Source organism: Exophiala oligosperma, assembly GCF_000835515.1.
Source record: "Exophiala oligosperma strain CBS 72588 unplaced genomic scaffold supercont1.6, whole genome shotgun sequence".
NCBI classification, from domain to species: Eukaryota; Fungi; Ascomycota; class Eurotiomycetes; order Chaetothyriales; family Herpotrichiellaceae; genus Exophiala; species Exophiala oligosperma.
This window is the reverse complement of record NW_015622823.1, coordinates 777,822-796,652: the sequence shown is the minus strand read 5'-3', so window position 1 is coordinate 796,652 and position 18,831 is coordinate 777,822. Positions and strand designations below refer to the sequence as shown.

At 49.8% G+C, this 18,831-nt stretch overlaps 7 protein-coding genes across 7 annotated transcripts; 3 read left to right on the top strand and 4 right to left on the bottom strand.

Annotated features, from left to right (window-relative positions):
• Positions 1-987: 987 nt before the first annotated feature.
• Positions 988-2,864, bottom strand: PV06_06737 (uncharacterized protein; the record flags this gene model as incomplete). The annotated part of the gene is made up of 6 exons (XM_016407890.1): positions 988-1,261; positions 1,337-1,414; positions 1,473-1,636; positions 1,718-1,991; positions 2,047-2,567; positions 2,622-2,864. The coding sequence occupies 6 exons, from the start codon at positions 2,862-2,864 to the stop codon at positions 988-990; spliced, it is 1,554 nt and encodes a 517-aa protein (XP_016261370.1).
• Positions 2,865-3,646: 782 nt separating this feature from the next.
• On the top strand, positions 3,647-4,982 carry PV06_06736 (uncharacterized protein; the record flags this gene model as incomplete). The annotated part of the gene is made up of 5 exons (XM_016407889.1): positions 3,647-3,710; positions 3,764-3,924; positions 3,998-4,354; positions 4,418-4,667; positions 4,723-4,982. 5 exons carry the CDS (start codon positions 3,647-3,649, stop codon positions 4,980-4,982), a joined length of 1,092 nt encoding a protein of 363 aa, XP_016261369.1.
• PV06_06735 (uncharacterized protein) lies at positions 4,293-7,533 on the bottom strand. Its single transcript, XM_016407888.1, has 3 exons — positions 7,191-7,533; positions 5,401-7,133; positions 4,293-5,341 (listed from the first exon to the last, which is right to left on the bottom strand). The coding sequence occupies exons 1-3, from the start codon at positions 7,418-7,420 to the stop codon at positions 5,040-5,042; spliced, it is 2,265 nt and encodes a 754-aa protein (XP_016261368.1). The 5' UTR covers positions 7,421-7,533; the 3' UTR covers positions 4,293-5,039.
• Positions 7,534-9,768: 2,235 nt separating this feature from the next.
• Positions 9,769-11,059, bottom strand: PV06_06734 (uncharacterized protein; the record flags this gene model as incomplete). The annotated part of the gene is made up of 5 exons (XM_016407887.1): positions 9,769-10,173; positions 10,248-10,354; positions 10,414-10,495; positions 10,553-10,678; positions 10,730-11,059. The coding sequence occupies 5 exons, from the start codon at positions 11,057-11,059 to the stop codon at positions 9,769-9,771; spliced, it is 1,050 nt and encodes a 349-aa protein (XP_016261367.1).
• A 412-nt stretch (positions 11,060-11,471) lies between these two features.
• PV06_06733 (60S acidic ribosomal protein P0) lies at positions 11,472-13,224 on the top strand. The gene is made up of 5 exons (XM_016407886.1): positions 11,472-11,645; positions 11,698-11,860; positions 11,907-12,587; positions 12,643-12,835; positions 13,013-13,224. The coding sequence occupies exons 1-4, from the start codon at positions 11,565-11,567 to the stop codon at positions 12,663-12,665; spliced, it is 948 nt and encodes a 315-aa protein (XP_016261366.1). The 5' UTR covers positions 11,472-11,564; the 3' UTR covers positions 12,666-12,835; positions 13,013-13,224.
• Positions 13,004-14,237, bottom strand: PV06_06732 (uncharacterized protein). The gene is made up of 2 exons (XM_016407885.1): positions 13,732-14,237; positions 13,004-13,636 (listed from the first exon to the last, which is right to left on the bottom strand). The coding sequence occupies exons 1-2, from the start codon at positions 14,096-14,098 to the stop codon at positions 13,188-13,190; spliced, it is 816 nt and encodes a 271-aa protein (XP_016261365.1). The 5' UTR covers positions 14,099-14,237; the 3' UTR covers positions 13,004-13,187.
• Positions 14,238-14,434: 197 nt separating this feature from the next.
• Positions 14,435-18,043, top strand: PV06_06731 (uncharacterized protein). The gene is made up of 2 exons (XM_016407884.1): positions 14,435-14,530; positions 14,858-18,043. The coding sequence occupies exon 2, from the start codon at positions 14,932-14,934 to the stop codon at positions 17,830-17,832; it is 2,901 nt and encodes a 966-aa protein (XP_016261364.1). The 5' UTR covers positions 14,435-14,530; positions 14,858-14,931; the 3' UTR covers positions 17,833-18,043.
• The last annotated feature ends 788 nt before the right edge of the window (positions 18,044-18,831 follow it).

Sequence of the window (18,831 nt, the reverse complement as noted above, 5' to 3'; positions counted from 1 at the left end):
AGTCATCTTCAAGTCTGTTGCCCTTTTCCACATTGACATCACAAAACGTCACAAAGGCTCTGCCATGTAGCGAATTATCAATATCGAGAAAAAACTAATGGATCTGCTTTCTTTCGGGATGGTGGCATGACGCGACATACCCTGCCTCGACGAAACCCCTGACATATGCCTCGCCGATACCCGCGGCGCCTGTTCAAACAAAACCGATGAGCCCTTGAGCTTGAGGGAGAAGACCGTTAACCCAGCACAACTCCAAAGATGCCGAATCTCCCACCGTCCAGGTAGCTAAGTAGTCTGTCGGTCGATTTGTAACTTTGTGTCGAAAGGGACAGAAGAAACTTGGATCCTCACCTCCTGTAACGACGATGCTTTTCCCCTTGCACCGACTCTTGTCCGGAATGATACTACAATCGATGGGACCACTCGGTGAATATGCCATGATATCTTTTTTTCTTTTAACTTGGAAGAGAATTTAAACTCGATTCAGAAATTCTCGTAGAGAGGGAACAATCTAAACAAAACCTCCAAGACGACTTGATACATCTTCCATCTCGACCTTCCGTTTCTTTTTCAATGTCTTCTACCCTTTTCTTCACTTCCCCTCACTTCTCGGTACATTTACATCAATGCCCCGTACAGCTTACGAGATTTGGAGGATGCCGAGGGACAAAACCTCGCTGAACAAATTCTCCCCCTTGGGATCGTCACCTCTTTGCTCAGGTAAATAACCGTTGACTGATAGCCGAAATTGCCAGCCAATTACAAGACAACGAGGTAGAAATATTGGTGCAGAGGGTCTCTTCCAAACTACATTGTCTACTGCCACGATTACATCAATGGACGGAATTCTTTCTTCACCAAAACACACTTTGGCATTTGCAATGTGGATGGAGACACGGAGTAATGTGTTCCTCAAGCCCCTTTGGCCCTGCGGCACAAGCCCACCGGTAACAAATGCTTCCCGTGTTTCTGAACCCCCCCTTAAACTCAAGTGGTATACTTGAACCCCTTCAATTCCCTGTCCGTCTTATCGAGCCAATCTTGATCTCCGACGGCGAGATCAATGTCCTCTTTCCGAGAGAGATTGCTCCTGTAGCACAGATATCCATACAGTAAAATCAAAACGATGGCGACCACGTAGCAAACAATCATGGCCACCGTGCCCCCGGTGTATGCCGGCGCCTGGTCTGCGCGGAACGTTTGAGGGCCGATGATGTTTCCTACAGCCCATGCTACGTAGTAAAAGGCATACAGGACGGTCCTTGTTGAAAGTCAGTATGATTTGTTCCCTCCCCCAAGATACAGCAATATGAATATGGATCATGGAATGGCTCACTTCTTGGTATGTCCTGCAATATTCGCCTGGTACACAGACACAAGGGTCACGTAAGGAGCCCAGTAGGTGTATAGGATACTGTGCAATCAAATGTCAGCAACGCAGACGAGAAGATAGGGCTTCAGTGACAACGTACTATAGTCCAACAAGTTGCCCCGCGAGGTTCGTTCTAGGCAGTGCGTAGCACAGGACGGCCCCGAGCAGGGGCAACAGGATCGAGACAGCGATAATGACGGTACGCCATTTCCTGGTCGTGGCAGCCAGGAAAGACAAGGCGATACCTGAGAAAGTTGACATGGCCTACAAAAGGTGCATGTTAGCAATTGTCGTCAGAAAGACCGGGCCGTGCGATAGAGAAGGATAGGCAGGAGTACAACCTACTCCAGGAGGCATGGCCAGAAGCGAAGTGTGCAATGAGTCGAATCCCAACCCGGAGATGATCAGGGTGTTGAACGTGGTGAGACCGCCGTTGGGGACTTGTAATGCAACAATAGCAAACCAAATCAACCAAGTGCGAATGTCCAGAACAGCTTCGAAGACTTGTTCTTTCTTGAACACCTTTGACTCCACACCGGTATTGTCAGAAGCTTTGCGCTGGATGATGATATACTTCTCTCTCCCAGAGAGCCAGCCGGCATCCAATGGGTTATTTGGCCTGTCAAACCGTCAGCTTCGAACCGAAAGTGGACGGTGCCACCTGAAACACGTACAAGAAGGAGTAGACGACAAAAGACCACAAGAGCGTGAAGATGCCTAAAACCAGAAAGATAATCTTCCAAGGCTCAAAAGATCCTTTGTAGTAGCCGACCAGCCACGAGATGAAACCGTTAAGGATTGGTGCAATCACGTTGAGAATGATACTGTTTCTCTTCGGTTGCTCCTCGGGCTTGTACCACATGGCGACGACGAGGGTGACTGCTGGAATGAGCAGAGCCTCAAATCCACCTAGGAGAAATCTGCAGACGAAGAGTCCTCCGAAACTTGTCGTTGCGGCCATGCAGCTTGCTGTGATTCCCCACATGAAAACATTGAATGCAAAGAACTTCACTGCCGGAAGTCTCTGCAGACAGTAGGCTGCCGGTCCCATGAAAGCCAAACCACCAAAAAATGGAGCTGAACCGCACCAGGAATAATCCTGACCGGTTAGATTGAGATCCTCCTTGAGACCATAGATGGCCGCTCCGGAGATGGCCGTCTTGTCCAGGCCCGAGAGTGTGGCGCATACGAACAGCTGTTGAAATCGTCGTCAGTCACAATTGTATAGGCACGGTACGTGGGTTCTCACAATTGGAATCAATCTCCAGTCGACCTTTCGCATCAATCTCTTCTCTTCCTCGGGGGACCATCCCTGGCCACCCATTTCTGGGCCATACTCGGCGATGATCTGAGCAGCGATGTCGACATCTTTCGCTCGTCCTGCTTTGACTGCCTTCACAGCTGCCTCGGCCGTGATTTCAATAGATCCTCGTTCAGTAGTCGGTTCAATGACATCTTCGGCCGTCAACTGGGGATCTTTCTCGGCGACCATGGCTGAGGAGATAGGTCAAAGGGAGGAGATGGAAAGAGGTGTTTTCTGGTCGAGTGTTCCTTCCATGCCGTTGCGATATGGATGAGTTATATCCCAGACCGAAGACGGCTGGTACAGAGGTGTGACAGGAGAGGAACGCCCAGTCCACAAAGATTAGATAATTGACAAGCGCAATGTGGTGAACAATTCCCATTATGTGATTGGACACTCGTTCCAATGGAGGCTGTTATCTGCACGGCAGCGTCTCCGTGTCTCCACTGATAGTGTTTCTTAGCTGCAGAAGTTGCGCGCAGATCTGAGAGCAGAGATTCCAGAAGGCGGATTTTGGGCTTCGGCGCGGCCAACGAGCGCGCAACTCAATCAAGAGCGCGGGCAAGCTGTACATAAAGCATAGTCTAGAGGTCATCGAGTCCGTGAACTGGCTGGCGGTCCGCGCGATAAGAGCGGCGCCCTTTCAAAGGCTTCACGCGCAACGATGATCTGAGCGTACGTTTGCCGTGCCTGTCTTCGTCGATCGGCGTGTGGTCAAAGTAGTCGTGAAGACCCAGTAGTATCCAGGGCGCGAGGACCCAAATCATACGTTGCAGCGCGCACGCTTGGGCGTAGAGCGGTTGGATAAATCGCCGTCTTCGAACTGCACAGTAATCAAGGACGTCCATCGAGTCCTTCCACGACAATAAATCAGGACGATATCCTTCCGGAAAGCACTTCCCTGGTTGAAATCAGTATCAAGGTTTTCCAATCAGCCTCGTGATATTCTATTCCCGCTCAAATCCTTCACAATGATTGCCCCTCTGGGAGAACTCAAGGCCCAGTCCAAGGAGCCACTTTATCCAAAATACCTTCGTAAGTTCAACTCAAGGCCTCACCAGTATTGTGTTGACATTCTTGTTTGATAGCACACTATGACCCTCTGGAAAAGGTGGAAGAGGTCGGTCCCTTTGAGCATGACGACCCCGGTCACCGTGCCGACCCGAAAATGCCAAATCTGTTGCAGAATGCGACCAGTATCACCGAGCTCAGTCCGCACTGCGGCACCGAGCTACTGGGTGTCCAATTGGTAAGTAGACTAGCTGGGTTGATGTTGATGCCATAACCCCGACCACGCAGGCTGACTGTTCTCTTTCCTCTAGACCGAGCTGACGACCGAGGGCCTGGATGAGCTGGCACTACTGACGGCTCAACGAGGGTGCGTGGTATTCCGTGACCAGACCTATACGGACGCCGGCTTCAAGGAGCAAGCCAAGATTGCTTCGCACTTCGGCCCCCTGCACAAGCACGGATGGATGCCACACCCTCAGGATGGACCTGTGGAATTCGTGATCGTCTACGATTCCAAAGACGATCTACGGATTCGGAAATCATGGGCGAGGAAGAGCCCAATTCAGTTCCACGTCGATCAGTCTCCAGAGCGTCAACCTCCTGGTCTGACATTTTTCTGCATGTTGGAGTCGCCAGATGGCAGCGGAGGAGATACGATTATTTCCAACGTAAGTCAGACAACGATCTGCAGTCAATCATTTCTCTGTATCACTAACTGAACTCGCCTGCAGATGGGCAGAGCATTCGAGCGACTCTCTCCTTCATTCCGAAAGCGCCTGGAAGGTCTCAACGCTGTGCATACGACTGCAAACCCGATACTGCGAGAAATACGCGACAACGGAAATAACTCTGTCTTGAGGCGACCTATCACTCGCAATATCCACCCTGTCGTCACTGTCCATCCCGTTACCAAACAGAAGGGGCTTTTCGTCAATTCATCGTATACCCAAAGTATCGTCGGATGGGACGAAGAAGAATCTGGTAAGTGTGGGATGAAATTGTGCTGAAGATCGAAAAGCTAATTCTCATGGTATAGATTATATGCTTAAATTTCTTTTCGACCATATCAATCGTGGTCAAGACTTCTCTTGCAGGGTGAGATATGAGCCCGGAACTGTTGTGGTTTGGGATCAGCGCATTACTCAACATTCTCAAACGCTGGATTATGCTGCAGGTGATCGCCGCCACGCCTTCAGATTGACTCCGTTAGCGAATGTTCCGATCCCGAGCAAAATCGAAGAGGACGATGGTGAATGCCAAAAGGATGAGGCAAGAGTAATGCTCAATCTCTGCTAGACAAAAAAGTCCCACTAAAGTCAATAATGATTTTGTTTAATTCTCACTCCGCAACCCTCAATCTGACTCAACCGCGAGCAAGCTGATACCAAGTGAACTTAAGAGTGTTTCGACCTTGAAGAGACCAAGATTTGTCAAACCCCTTGCGCCGGCTGCATTGTTTGTACAACTGCGATTGGCCCATCGCCATCGCTGAATGAGAGTTTGGAGTTCTTTGTGCTCTTCAATAAAATAGAGACTCTCGGGTCTTGGTTCTGCTTGATTTGAAACAGACGGATAAGCCAGGTCCATATCTGGAGAAGTGATTTGAAGTAGATGTACCATGAATGTTCCAGCCATTGCAAAATTTGGTCGGCTCCCTGAGCACTATGATCAGCATACGTTTGTCAATTGACGTGCCATGCAAATCCTGACTTACAGCTATGCCAGAAAGCATTCCAGTGAGAATTAGTCAGATCCTCCATGAACTCAACAAGTTCTCTGACACAGAGCAGGGCTCCTCGCACAACAGCTAAAGCAATATCATACATTGTCCGAGCCTTTGCAGTGTCATGCTTTGCGATATTCGTCCAAAGATCAAGTGGCCGAAGAAGAGCCCGGAACAGGGTCATATGTGCTGTGATATATGACAGATGGAGCGAACCAGTCGAATCAAGTCGTCTCGCGATCTGCTCTGACGGAGGTCCTTGACGCGAAGCCAATTCGAGATCCCGTCGCCTAAATTTCAGAAAATCTGGCAGACCATCTTTCCACTCTTGCAGCCGTATGCGAATGGACCTGCCTAGATCAAGGCTGGTGTGCAAGTCATTAGCCGTTGTTTTGATAGCGCGAACAGTGTAAAAAGTATTTTGAATCTCGGAGAGAAGACTCGTCAAAGTGACCAGGCAGAAAAAATGCAAGCCGTCCTCTGTCGCGTCGGAATTCCCTGACAAGTCTTGTATTTGTAACGGTTGTACATCGCTCTCGTCATCTCTAATATGGCTAGGCATACCTCTAGCGAGTGCATGCCATTTTTCCATTGCGACTAATGCCCACCAAAGTCTTCGGCGTAGTTTACACTCGTTGAGCGGAATCAAATGCCACTCGGTAGGGTCTCGATGCAATCCTACCGTATGAGCGGCGGCAACTGCTGAAGCCATCAAGGTCCACTTGAAAGCAGTGTCCGATAAGACCGGGTTGGTGGGTAGGCGATGTTGGAATATGAGACAGCTCTGGATGGTGACTAAAGTTGGAGCATGAAAATCGTGCCATAGAGCCAACCAACAAATTCGATACAGCTGTTGACTTGAGGGTGGCCTGGGTTGTAACCGGTAGAGGGCCTCGTCATACAGTGCAAAAGGCAGCGCAATTGCACACATACCCGCAAGTAATGCCAAGTTCATCGAACCCAAAGATTCTTGATTGTTAGGGATCTGGTCAAGAAACAAGATTGGGAACTGGGGCTCGATAAACCGAAGATACAGGCGGACAAGCCTCAAAGCCACATCAGGCTCGATCAAAGCCCAAAATTCGGACCACGCTTGCTTAATGACCTCTGGGCTTTCTCGAGGTTCCGCGTTAGCCACCAAGCTGTTGTCGGTAACACCGAAGATAGTTGGTGGTAGAGGTCCTAAGCCCTCGAATTCCCCAATGCAAGGGTTTTGATCAGAAAGGTTCGAACGGCGGTCTGGCTTTTCGGTCAATTGGAATTTGATCCCACTAGCGACGTTTGCGGACAAGCTGCTATTGAGGAACGTCTGTCGACGGAGCAGATATATATCTGAGGTTCCCGTGGGACCAATGTAGAAGCTGAAGGCATCTGGAATTGACTCTAGCGATGTTTGATGGTCGAGGTCAACTTGCTCTCCTGTGTGCAGACTTTGCGGGCGTTCAGAATCGTCCTGGTGATCCTGTAATGTTGCCAAAGCTTGGATCTGGCTTCTTTGGTCCTCATCCAAGGCGGCCAAAACATCAGATATATCCCTGGAAGTCTGGTCTGGTCTGATATCTGTTGGAAACCTTTCCGCTGATATTGTGTGATCCAGATGAGCGGCTTCCTCAAATATGTAAGTGAAAGGGGAGCTGAGGCCATTTTCAAATGAAGCGAAGTCAGGCATTGGCCTGCTAAACGCACCCGGGCTGAAAGTAAAGGATGCCTCATCGGGCCATTGCCTATACTCACTCATAAGCATACCGCAACATGATGTGCTATACCATTAGCATTCGTACCTTTCTTGATCGTTGGCCGGCTCTCGCTGCCCACCAGGCGACCGCAATCTTTTCCTCGGTCCTTCGTCGAAGGTGCATTTTTGGCTCAGACGACTACAGCGGATGCAAGGGGCACCATTAGGCTGGTCACAGAGTACCTTTCTGCGGCGGCATGCATCGCACGGCCTGTTTTTGCGAGACCGATATGGCCTGCCAGCATCTCCATCATTCTGATTGTGGCCGTCGTTCATGCTCTGGGATCTGGCTCATGTCTTCTCAAGTCGTCCATGTCAAGTTGACTCTACACTAGGTCGCATGGTTTCAGACTGGCAAAAGCCTCACTCGTGTAGGTCGGTTCTCAAGGATAGGATGTATGCTTGGAGAAAAGAACCAAGGAGGGAAAGCGGGTAGAAGTGCGCCGGAAGCGATAAAGCGACGCGTTACGTCATCACGTGTATATTGCATCTTGGCTTCAAGGACAGCGGCGAGTTATCCTACTCTTCATCTATTTATTGTATGTTCATTCATGTTATCAATCGGCAGACTCCTCTGAATGGCATCAACGATATCAATTCCAGACTAGCAACCTACATACTAGCCTCGTACCGAAGCAGCTTTTGCACCCAATCATCCTTCAGTAAAGCATCCACCAATTCATCCCTCATGGGAAGTAGAGGTCTTCTCGGACGTCCTCCGTATCCAAATTGCTTATGCAATATCAATTTCATGCCGGACACACCGACTCGTTGAACGCCACCATCAGCATTACTGATCAACTCCTGCAAGCGCTGTGCATCAGCGTATGCTTCAGGGGATAGATGAGCCCTTTCACACAGCTGCCATAGCTTGACGCATGATTTCTATACCCAAAATATGAGCCACTGATCAAATCGGTGCAAGGGCTACTTACCGGTACAAAGTTAGAAATGGCTGTGATCGCACCCGAAGAATGCACAGCCATGCTCGGCAGAAGGATATCGATAAAGCCATCAATTGCACTAAAATAGGGGATTGTCTGTCCGTCTGTCTTTGCGCCGTCTTGGGTCGTCTGATGGTACCGTCTGGGGTACAAGGCCTGGAATCCGGGATCCCGCAAAGTTGATGTGATTCTTCCTATTTTGCCAACGTTGGCGCAGCTGGCAGACAAAAACGGTTGACCGTCAGTGAGATCAGGTGAGATCTGGAGCACACGGAAGCTTACGTGAATTTCATGCCACAGACGTTGGGTGCCTTTTTGACCATGTCGATCACAAAATCGGAATCCATATCAATGCCGGATGATACTGCAGGGAAATTGTATACAATCCTTGCAGTGCTTAGCCGAGGTTGACGGGAGTGCTTTGAAATACTTACAGTGGAATAGGAGATGCTTCGCTCACATCTATGATGTACTGCTTCACAGCAAACATGTTGTCTGCTTTTAGTGCACCAGCATAGTAGCCTGGTGGAATGAGCATCACGAAGTCAGCACCAGCCAGAGCGGCGGATTTCGCCAGCTCGATGGATTCTCGTGTTGAGCTCGACCCTACACCCGTTATGACTGGGATACCCTTGGTTGCCGGTGACATGTCAAGGACTTCGCGAGTTATCTTGACGAGATGGGTGCGTTCGCTTGCAGACTGGGAGTGGTCGTCATGTTAATTGGTTGCTGCACTCGGAGGCAAGGATGTGCCTACAAGATGACATGCCTCGCCCATGGTGCCTGAAATGACTGGAATACTACCCGCCGTCGAGACATCTAGAGTCCAATTAGCAAACACAACCTCTGGGTTCTATACGATGGTGATCAACGTGTCACGACTCAGGTACTCCGCTGATCTCGTCTCTGCTGGACCGGCTTACATTGAAGATGTCTCCGGAAAGTCTCAACGTCGATGTCTTCGTTGTCGAGGAAAAAGGTAGGGACAGCAGTATAGATTCCTGCGGGAAGTGTCTTCATCTTGCACGTGAGGCTACGAAGGTGCAAATCAACCGGCAACCAACCATAGAGACCTGACCTTAGTGCGAGTGATACAACGACAGGAGAGCACGCACATGAATCATGAGCATACAGTGTAATGCGGCGATAACCATGCATGGCTAGTGGTGCGCTGGAGACTTACCGGGGTTCTGGCGCGGACAATGTTGTTATCATTGAGTTGGGCGTCACTGGGTCGGCCAGGGGCCCGCAGCGCGCAAGCGTTTAGCGATGCCTACTCGCGGCACTCCGTATCTGACTCTCGCCCAGATCTCCCATAACGATTGTGACAAACATCGTGAACCATCTACTACCATTCTTTTAGAAACCCACTGCAGTTTGGTGGTTCCGGCTAACTGGACTCTCTATCCGCAATCTCCTCAATCCACAAGGCTGGTGGACGCCTTATCAACTACTCCACAAGACGGAATGATCATCGCGCGAATGAACAGATTCGCCGCAATCTTTCCACGGACAAGGACAGAAGCGACGCATCAGCCTCGACCTTTATGACAGGCGGCAGGTTCTCATTTGTGCATTTCAGTCTATAGGTGTGTCTTACGACAATTGTCGCCATTTACGAGACTTATCGGCTATTAACAGGCACATTTTTCGGGTTCGTCCTTCTATCACTACAAATGATTATCTATCGAGGTTATCCAAAATCAGCGCAACCTCCTCGTCAGCCGTATCGAGTATATGTGTTGACGGGAATTCTGGTCTCCATCCAATCTTCTCACCATTCCGAGCAGTGAATGTGCATAATCCTCCCAGCTGCAGAGGTACAATCTCCTTGGGGCAGCCCAGAGCTGCACCCATATCCGCCATCGTCTCGTCTGACGCTCTCTGTACCGTGGCGTCCGAGATGATACCTCTCTTGGCCAAGGCGGCCGCCATTCCGGCATACAAATCTTGCCACGCAACACTACCAGGAGATGCCAGGTAATACCCATTCTTGCCGCTACCGGGATTCTTGTCCGATAATATCTGCCGGAGGAGCTCTAGGTAAAGATGTGCGTTGTCAAGAACGTGGCAGACCGGCCATGTCTACATACATCAGTCAGTAGAGGAACTCGGGAGCAATGGCAATCCCCGGTGTTTACGGTCGGGTCTCAACTCACTGGTCTGCCAGAGTCCACGCTGCAAACCCACCCGACTGCTTTGGCAGCCTTGACGATGGCGACGGTTTGAATCGAGATGGGATTTCCAAACCCTTCTCCTTTGCCATCTGCAGAAAAAATATGACTTAGTCCGACATCACCGACATGCGCAGCGCAGATTACGTACAGACAATGCATGGAACGAAGATATAAGCGCGGACTCCGTGGCTTTCTGCCTGCTCTATCACAGTGTTGTTGGTTGCAATTGCCTGGAGAAACGTCAACGGACACGCTCTGTAATGTAGTCTTGATAATGCGAAGCTCACCGAGTTCATCAGAGGGATGGCCGATTTTTGAGCCCTCTGAATGTCATAGAGCCCGAGTTCATCATCATAAAGTGGTCGATCAGTTGGAGCTCCAGCATGGCTCGAAAATATCTTCGCTCCGCTTGTCTTCAGAAAGAAGTCAGAATCTATGCCAGCAGGGTAGTCTGGACATCTCACATGTAGGAAATGAACATCTCGACCAGTGGCTTTCTTCACCTCAGCTAGTGCTTTGATGAAATTGACCTGTGACTCCGAGCGCATCGCATCTATCAAGAAGAATACGATGGTGATTTTGTTCGCGACAATGAATTCCTTCGTAGCCACCTCATCTTTTGTGTCGAAGGTAGTAGATTCCGCTCCGTACTGCTTCACAGCATTGGCCTGGCCAGCTGTCCGAACGAGGGCGTACAGCTTCTCATATGGTGGCAGGCCGGCACTTTCCAAGCGAGCCAGAAGAGTGCCACCGAGGTAGCCCGACGCCCCTGTAATGAGAATTCTATGCGCCATGATGAGCACCTCTTTGTGAGAAGCGAACAACGGCGTGCTTCCCCGATCACTTTGCTACCACCTTTTATAGTCAAAGATTCCGGAAGATAGACGCACGTTGAGACTACGGCAACGACGCGTGCATTGCAACTCAACGGCCCTTTCCCCATTCAACGAGCGCAGGTGGCTGTGAGAAAATACATTACTTCAGATGACCTCCATACACGATTGCACCCCGTACCAAACCTCCATGTCTCCAACGGCCTCCTCCAACACGAATCCCATCTCCAATCATGCTTACCTAATTCAATTTGAAAATGCTAGATGGGAACGAGATTTGGCCTAGTGCAACAGGCTCTTATGTAATCATCCTTTCACGCCAAGGCTAGCTATCACACACGAAATTTCATGATTTCAAGGTCCGCAGCGCAGTCCGAGAAGTTCATCGCATACCTCAACAAACACTTCAAAAATCAACTGCGCATTAATTTGCCCTTAAATATCCTAACTTCAACCCTAAGAAGTCATGGGGGGCAAAACTGGAACTAAAGCTGTCTACTTCGACAAGCTCAAGGCCTTGCTCGACGAGTACAAGTCCATCTTCATTGTCAGTCTTCCGCAATCCTAGAGATTTCGATTTATACTGACGCAAAGCATAGGTCAGCGTCGACAATGTCTCATCTCAGCAGATGCACGAAATCCGTCAATCCCTCCGAGGTGAAGCTGTGGTTTTGATGGGCAAGAACACCATGGTGCGACGTGCGCTCAAGGGTTTCATCGGCGAGAACCCAGAGTACGAGCGTCTTTTGCCTCACGTCAAGGGTTAGTTGGGTCAGGAACATATGGTGCAAAATGCTGACTGTGGTAGGAAATGTCGGGTTTATTTTCACCAACGGTGACTTGAAGGCCACTCGTGACAAAATCCTTTCGAACCGTGTTGCCGCCCCTGCCCGTGCTGGTGCTGTGGCTCCTGGCGACGTCTACGTACCTGCTGGAAACACTGGTATGGAACCCGGCAAGACCTCTTTCTTCCAGGCCCTCGGTGTCCCTACCAAAATTGCTCGTGGTACCATCGAAATCACCACCGATCTCAAGTTGGTCGAAGCTGGCGCAAAAGTTGGTGCATCAGAAGCTACGCTTCTCAACATGTTGAACATCTCTCCTTTCACCTACGGCATGAAGGTGCAACAAGTCTACGAGGAGGGTCAGACCTTCGCCCCAGAGGTCTTGGATGTCGAGGAGGCTCAGTTGCTCAAGGTGCTGTCGTCCGCGATCGCAACCATCACCACCATCTCTCTTGCTGCCAACTACCCAACTCTTCCATCCGTCATTCATAGCTTGGTCAACGGCTACAAGAACCTCATATCTGTTGCTCTTGAGGTGGACTACAGCTGGGAGGCCATTGAGGAGCTCAAGGACCGCATTGCCAACCCTGACAAGTACGCTTCAGCTGCACCAGCAGCCGCTGCGGCTTCCTCAGGCGGTGCTGCTCCAGCTGCTGCCAAGGAAGAAGAGAAGGAAGAGGAGAAGGAGGAAAGCGAAGATGAAGGTAAGTTGAATTCAGCTCATATCTTTGCTTTAATTATTGCTAACGCTACTCCCAGGCTTCGGTGGTCTCTTCGACTAGATGGCTTGAGAATTGCGCTTTGTCTAGTAGTACAGGACACTCCATGGCATGGACATACCCTATGATAGTCATACGACATAGATGCAATGACATGCAATGCAGAAACCCACTTTTCGTACTCACAGGTACCAGTCGTGACGAGCGAGCACATCCATTTGCTGTTTTTTTAGGTAAGCATGAATTCTCTCTTTTCTCCTCTTCGATGGTGTGATGATCCATTTTTAACACCGAGAACTTGTTCACTGAAGAACAAAACAACGCAACAACACTCTAATTTTTTACTGACTTCCCACTCCCTCACTTCTTTACGTCAATATATGTCATGAATTACGTGCTGATTGGTTCAGAAGCAGTTGCTGTCGTATTTGCGGGATCGCACCTGTTGCATTGCATTGATTTCATCAATCCTCGAGACGATTCTTCGCCCATGTCGCCAGAGGTGATTCCCTTCCAAGGCTATCTGCGACCAGATCGTCTTGTATATATAAGTCAACTAGACGTGTTCTCGATTGATGCTGAGGCTTAGGGACCAGACTCTCTGGCTTTGCTGTCTTCACTCGCTTCCAATTTCTCCTTCTCATCCAAGTTGATTATTTCTAATTGCGATTCCGTGCTCGGCTCTCGTGACATGCGAGGAGCCGTATGCTCGTCACTGACACTCCACGTCTTCTTATACTTCGTCCACAGGCTATCAATTGAATGTCCAAAGAGATTAAGCCAGAACTTCTTCTCATCGTATTTCTCGTTGCCCATAGTTTCGTTCATTCTGCTCACGGTTCCTTGGCCATGTTCATCCTCCAACCATTCCAAGAACCAAGCTGTTTTCTGGTAGCCTTCATCCCACTTCTGTCCTCGGTTCTCAGGTGATTTGTTCCAATGTGGAGGCGCAAGACCTGCCTTTAATCTGACAAAGTCCGCGATACCTTCAATCAAGCCTCCGGGAGCGGTGCCGTGGCAATTGTTCTGGAAACCTACTTGGTGTCAGGATATTGAAATTCGTGTTTCCGGGCTTGAACCATCAAGAATGGGTTTGATGGGATGATCAGCAAAATGGGAAAGCTCTTACAATGCACCATTTCGTGTGTAATAACACCGGCTATTTCATGCCTTACCCCTGCAAAATTCCTGGAAAGCACTCCGTTCACGTAGTCAAGAGACAGATGGATTTCTTTATGGAGATCATCCAGCTGCAGCCCGGTGGTGTAGGCAACACCACCCATGCCCCGAAGAACTACTGTAACAGATCTGACCTTGGGGATCAGACCCGACCCATGGGCAACATATAAGTGTTCAAGAACATGCTCGATCGCACGTGTGAGAAAAAGCCCACTGTCAAGGGCAGAAGACGCGACTTGGCTGGCCGGATGGCTGATGTCGTCCAGATGGAGTCGAAGTGTTGGTTTATGATGCAGATGGGGAATCGGTGCAGGCATCTCGCTAGCAATCTTCGAGAACTTTCACAACTGGGATAGTCAATACTGGAAACTTGATTGTGCACAAGCTGCACAGAAAGAATAGTCCATCAACGATGAAAACCAGGGGCACATAATACGAGATGATCGGAGCCTCGTCGTATTTTTGGCGTCCTTGCAGCCTTGTCATTGATCACGCGCAGAGTCAAAACCTGATTAAGCAGGTGAGCCGGTGTTATTGCCCACAGTAAACATTGTGTGATTGGGCGCCAAAGAACGTCACTGCCAAGAAGATGGTCGGTTCTCAAAACAAACAGCCCTCTCTCGCCTACCAGAGTCTGTATCTTCCATCACACGCCCACAACCATCGCCTCAATGTACACGCGCATCCTTGCAGAAGTGTCACGATATCGTCGCGAAGGCGCAGTAGTCGAACTCAGTTGACCTGATCCGGTACGTTTCCCAATCCTACAAATATGAGGCCCATCCCAACTTCTGCGTCTTTCACCCCCGATCCCATCTCACACAACGTGCCTCTGCATCAACAAGCGAGCTTTATCCACACTGCACCCAAAACACTCATATCTGCACTGCAAAATTCCATTGCTGCATTGCTATTCTTTGTCTGTTGTATCCGTCTCCAACAGTTTTTATTTCAGAGCGCGTCGTTCAACCGTGGGATCTCGCGTTGGCACTCGGTCAACATGGGATCTCTCAGAAAAATGGGCTTTTTGCTCAAAGACCAGTCAGCATAGGTTGCTGACAATACTCGCGCTTCAGCTAAGAAATTTGACAAATCGATCGCGACAGCTGGAAGGTCTCTGTACTTCTCCTTCGTCGCTGCCAGAGCCAAGATGCTCGGCAAAACTTATGTTGATGTCCTCAACCTTTTGCAGTACGAATTCACGCTTCCTGAGACTGAAGAAACCTGGAAGAGGCGTCAGGATCTTCTCTCTCAACTGTGCGACATCTTCGAAAACCGTAGGGAAAATGTTCCCCTCCCCAAAGACTTCGTCGAAAGAGTCAAGGCCATATTACCATCGATCGTCGAAGCAGTCTCATCCGAACGTACCACCTTATCTTCTCAAGCCTGCCGTACCGTTTCTCAAATTGCACGCAACCTTGACCATCAGCTTCAGCCTCAGCTCGACATCCTCCTGCCAGCCCTCATTGCTCACTGCGGTTCTACCAAAAGCGTGAATCAGAAGAATGCCAACGATGCGATCTCTACCCTCTGCAAGCATGCTGGTTACAGCTCACGTCTCTTCTACCACATCACTGCCGCCTTCAGAGACAAGCGAATTCCTCCCCGTACCTTTGCACCAGAATGGTTGCGTATCCTTTTGAGCAATTATCGGACACAAATGGACGCAGAAAGGGATGGCCATGCTGCTCAGAAGGCTATTTTCCAAGGCCTCACCGATGGACAAGTCAAGGTTAGAGAGAATTCTCGTGCAGTTTACTGGGAATTCGCCAAGTACGATGCCCAGGGAGCCCGCATGATTATGGGCGGACTGAACTCTCATGCTCAAGCTGCGCTCCGCGACGATGCTCACAACCCAGACAAACCAGCCAAACCCGTTAGGGTTCCTAGGCCTGACTCAGCTCTTGCTCAGATTAAGGCACAATCGAAGCAACGCATGCAACATCGTGGTTACACACCAGCATCGGTCAAGCAAGATGATTTAGCCTTTGGCTCGATGGAGGGTATAAATCCCACACCTGACGAAAAGCAGTCCGCACTGAAAGCTGCCCATGAGCATACGAAAGACAAGCATACTCAGGAAATTGCTCATCATCCAGAGACGGTCGCAAACTCCCGCCACGGCTCTCGTCCAAACTCTCAAAAGTCGTCTAAGGACTCTAAGTTCGAAACCGCAAAAGATACCAAGTCTGCCAGTCCTCAGACTGCACATGGCGATGCACGGCCACTGTTGTCTGCACCAGTCAGAAGAGGACGTATTGTTGCTACACCCATCGCGCCTGTGTCACATACCTCACATACCTCTCAACGCCCTGGTTCTCGTGGCGAACCTGGCAAGAAGACTACTGACAAGACCTCGACCGAGAAATCGTCTGGCAGGCAAACCCCTATCTCACACACCAACAAAGATTCCGTCTCTTCAACTGCCAGTCATCACCGTAAGACTGTCAGTCGTCACGACACCATTCGAGCTGAAGCAAAGGAACTCACCACATCCACACATGGGACAAATGGAAAGCGAAACGGTCGTCAGACACCAGTTATCGCCGAAGATAAAGAGTCACCTACTCCTGCCAACCTCGAATCCGCAAAACGGGATGAACGTTCAGTCCCACACGTAGTCGAAGAGAAATACATGTCAGCCCCTGCTGCTTACAAAGACATTCTCAAGGAGAACGTGCCCACAGAACAAGGGCCCTTTGCCTCAACCCTGCCTCTGCGCCCCGTCCAGATATTCGCACCTGAAATGCAGATGCCGCCTCCCGAACATCCCAGTGACAGGACCAATCCCATCGAATACATTCCTGACGGGAAGGAGAACACCAATATCATATCAAAACAAGGTCACAAATCTCCAACCCGATCGTCACACCAATCACCGAGTCGATCCCCGAAACGCTCTCCCGTCCGACGCAATAGTATTGCATCTGCTAAAAAGTCACTAGCCACTGCCATGGAATTTCTCCGTCACGGAACGTTGGACGCATTGGGCTATCGCAGACTTAGAAAGCTGATTGAAAGCCACCCAAGTGTTTTGATCACTCGTCAATCACAGTTCAATGAATTGTTTGAACTTCTAATTTCTAACCTGACTTCCATAGATGAAATCGCCGAACCACGAGAAAAGCGTATCGGAAATCTCAATCATCCAGCCTACAACAGACACACTATGGTTATTATCCTTGTGGACCTCTTCAATCAGTATCCTCAGTATCCGGAACCGCATCCAGGGATGACTTTGTGCGCGCTTATTGTGGCGAGAAGTAATCATGGTTCCGGCTGGGCCTCAGCGCTGGCAGCAATTGACATGACTGCTCTCAACCTCTGTAACAGCACTCCACATCCTCTCCCGGCGATCGACGCAGTGTTGGACACGTTGCAATCTGTCGAAGCTATCATCAATGCCAGTGACCCAATCAACACTCCTGACTCCAATGTCACGCAACTCCTGAACAGCCTGAGGAGTGTTGCATCTGATTTTGGTCCTGATAAACCTCAATTCTCATCCCGACTACCACTTGTTTTGGCTTTTGGCCTAAATGTTCTCGTCTTTCTTCTAGACAGAGTCACTGCACTTGGTCAGACACTCTATACCATTCAGGAGGATCGTTTGGCATCCTACGCAGAACGTCTGCTCTCAACCTACGCGTCCCTGATGAGACGAAACATCATTGACTTCTGCAGCGCTTTGCATCATATCATCAAGCCTGAGAGAAGATTCTATAACTACTTCAGCAAGGAATCCGACAAGAACCTTATTCATTACTACGTTGCCGGTGCTTCTGGCACGCTTTCCGGCAGCTTTGGCAGCACATCGCGCGCCGTCATGCCAGAAGAAGACTACGATTACATGGAAGAGGAGCCCTCGACTTATGACCCAACCTCACAGACATCAGCCGATTGGAAGACACTCGGAACTACTTTAAGGCATGGAATGCATGGACAACAAATTGGTTCGCCAAATCTTAATATGGGTGTTGCTGCTTCAACTGCAGCTCCGGGAGGATCATCGCACAACTGGGAAGTCTTGGGGACAGCTGTCGACGAATGAAAAAGTCTCTGTATTATTACCATTATGATTATGAAAGAGATCCAGTATCACTAGTATCAGTCGTCTTACGAGAAGAATTATTACTGCCAGTGTTGGATTATTAGTTTTTGGGCACGGGTTATTGATTAGAGGAAGGATTCGGACTCGAGGTTTAAAGTCACATTAGAAAGGAGTCCAGGCTCCGAGATAGAGTTGTAAAACTCGATCGATTCATTCAAAACGCAAAGTGATTCTTTCTTGTGCCTCGCCGTGTATACAGGACCAGTGATTCGTTGTAAGCGATGCGCGTCGTATGTACGGATTACAGGTCGGTCTGTTTCAGGTGGTTCCATGGAGGTCAAGAAGGGCATGGGTGACATCGGAGCAAGGGCGACGGATTCCAGGCATAACTGGCCCGAATCGTGTGTGCAGTGCTAAGTGTGCTGATCGATGGGCCAAGTGAAACGGTAGATCCTGCAAGCGGCCTGGGTTAATCTGCCTCATCTTAGGAGCGCTCGCACGACCACGTGGGGGTCGGCTGGGAGTGTAACCAGCAGTGACACGGGGCACGACAGACTGTCAGGTGGCATTGATGCTCTAGCAATATAATCTCTTTCTCGCATTCGGGAAGATCGAAGCTGACGTGGTCGTGTATGTTGTGACAGGCAAAGTGAAGTCGCCGGCCACGAGACAAGGCCTGTCACATCACGGAGACGAAAACGGAGCCAGGGCCAGATGGCGAACTCTGGAGAACGGAGGCGCTGCACACAATAGGGAGTCGAAACATGAGCGACCTGGCGAGGCCCTTGAGCGCTATCGCCAACTTGGGGTTCTTTTTGAGATGAGATGAGATGCTCCGAGTGAGAGGACAAGCAGTCTTGACGCAAAGAGCCACACCAAGAAATAAGGGGGAGGGGGTGTATTCATCATGGTCACTGGTCGAGGTAGGGAACAGCGTAGCCTACTAAAAGTACCTCAGGAGACTAGGCTGATGGGCTAAGTCACCTAGAAAACCACCTA

What these genes read in the sequence shown, in the direction of transcription:
- PV06_06733 (XM_016407886.1), top strand. Translation starts at nt 11,565, where the DNA reads ATGGGGGGCAAAACTGGAACTAAAGCTGTCTACTTCGACAAGCTCAAG. An exon ending in AGTACAAGTCCATCTTCATT is followed by an intron (nt 11,646 to 11,697) that starts GTCAGTCTTCCG and finishes CGCAAAGCATAG; the next exon opens with GTCAGCGTCGACAATGTCTC. An exon ending in TCTTTTGCCTCACGTCAAGG is followed by an intron (nt 11,861 to 11,906) that starts GTTAGTTGGGTC and finishes TGACTGTGGTAG; the next exon opens with GAAATGTCGGGTTTATTTTC.
- PV06_06732 (XM_016407885.1), bottom strand. Translation starts at nt 14,098, where the DNA reads ATGCCTGCACCGATTCCCCATCTGCATCATAAACCAACACTTCGACTC. An exon ending in TACACACGAAATGGTGCATT is followed by an intron (nt 13,637 to 13,731) that starts GTAAGAGCTTTC and finishes GACACCAAGTAG; the next exon opens with GTTTCCAGAACAATTGCCAC.
- PV06_06735 (XM_016407888.1), bottom strand. Translation starts at nt 7,420, where the DNA reads ATGAACGACGGCCACAATCAGAATGATGGAGATGCTGGCAGGCCATAT. An exon ending in CCGGCCAACGATCAAGAAAG is followed by an intron (nt 7,134 to 7,190) that starts GTACGAATGCTA and finishes GAGTGAGTATAG; the next exon opens with GCAATGGCCCGATGAGGCAT. An exon ending in GAATGCTTTCTGGCATAGCT is followed by an intron (nt 5,342 to 5,400) that starts GTAAGTCAGGAT and finishes CATAGTGCTCAG; the next exon opens with GGAGCCGACCAAATTTTGCA.
- PV06_06731 (XM_016407884.1), top strand. Translation starts at nt 14,932, where the DNA reads ATGCTCGGCAAAACTTATGTTGATGTCCTCAACCTTTTGCAGTACGAA.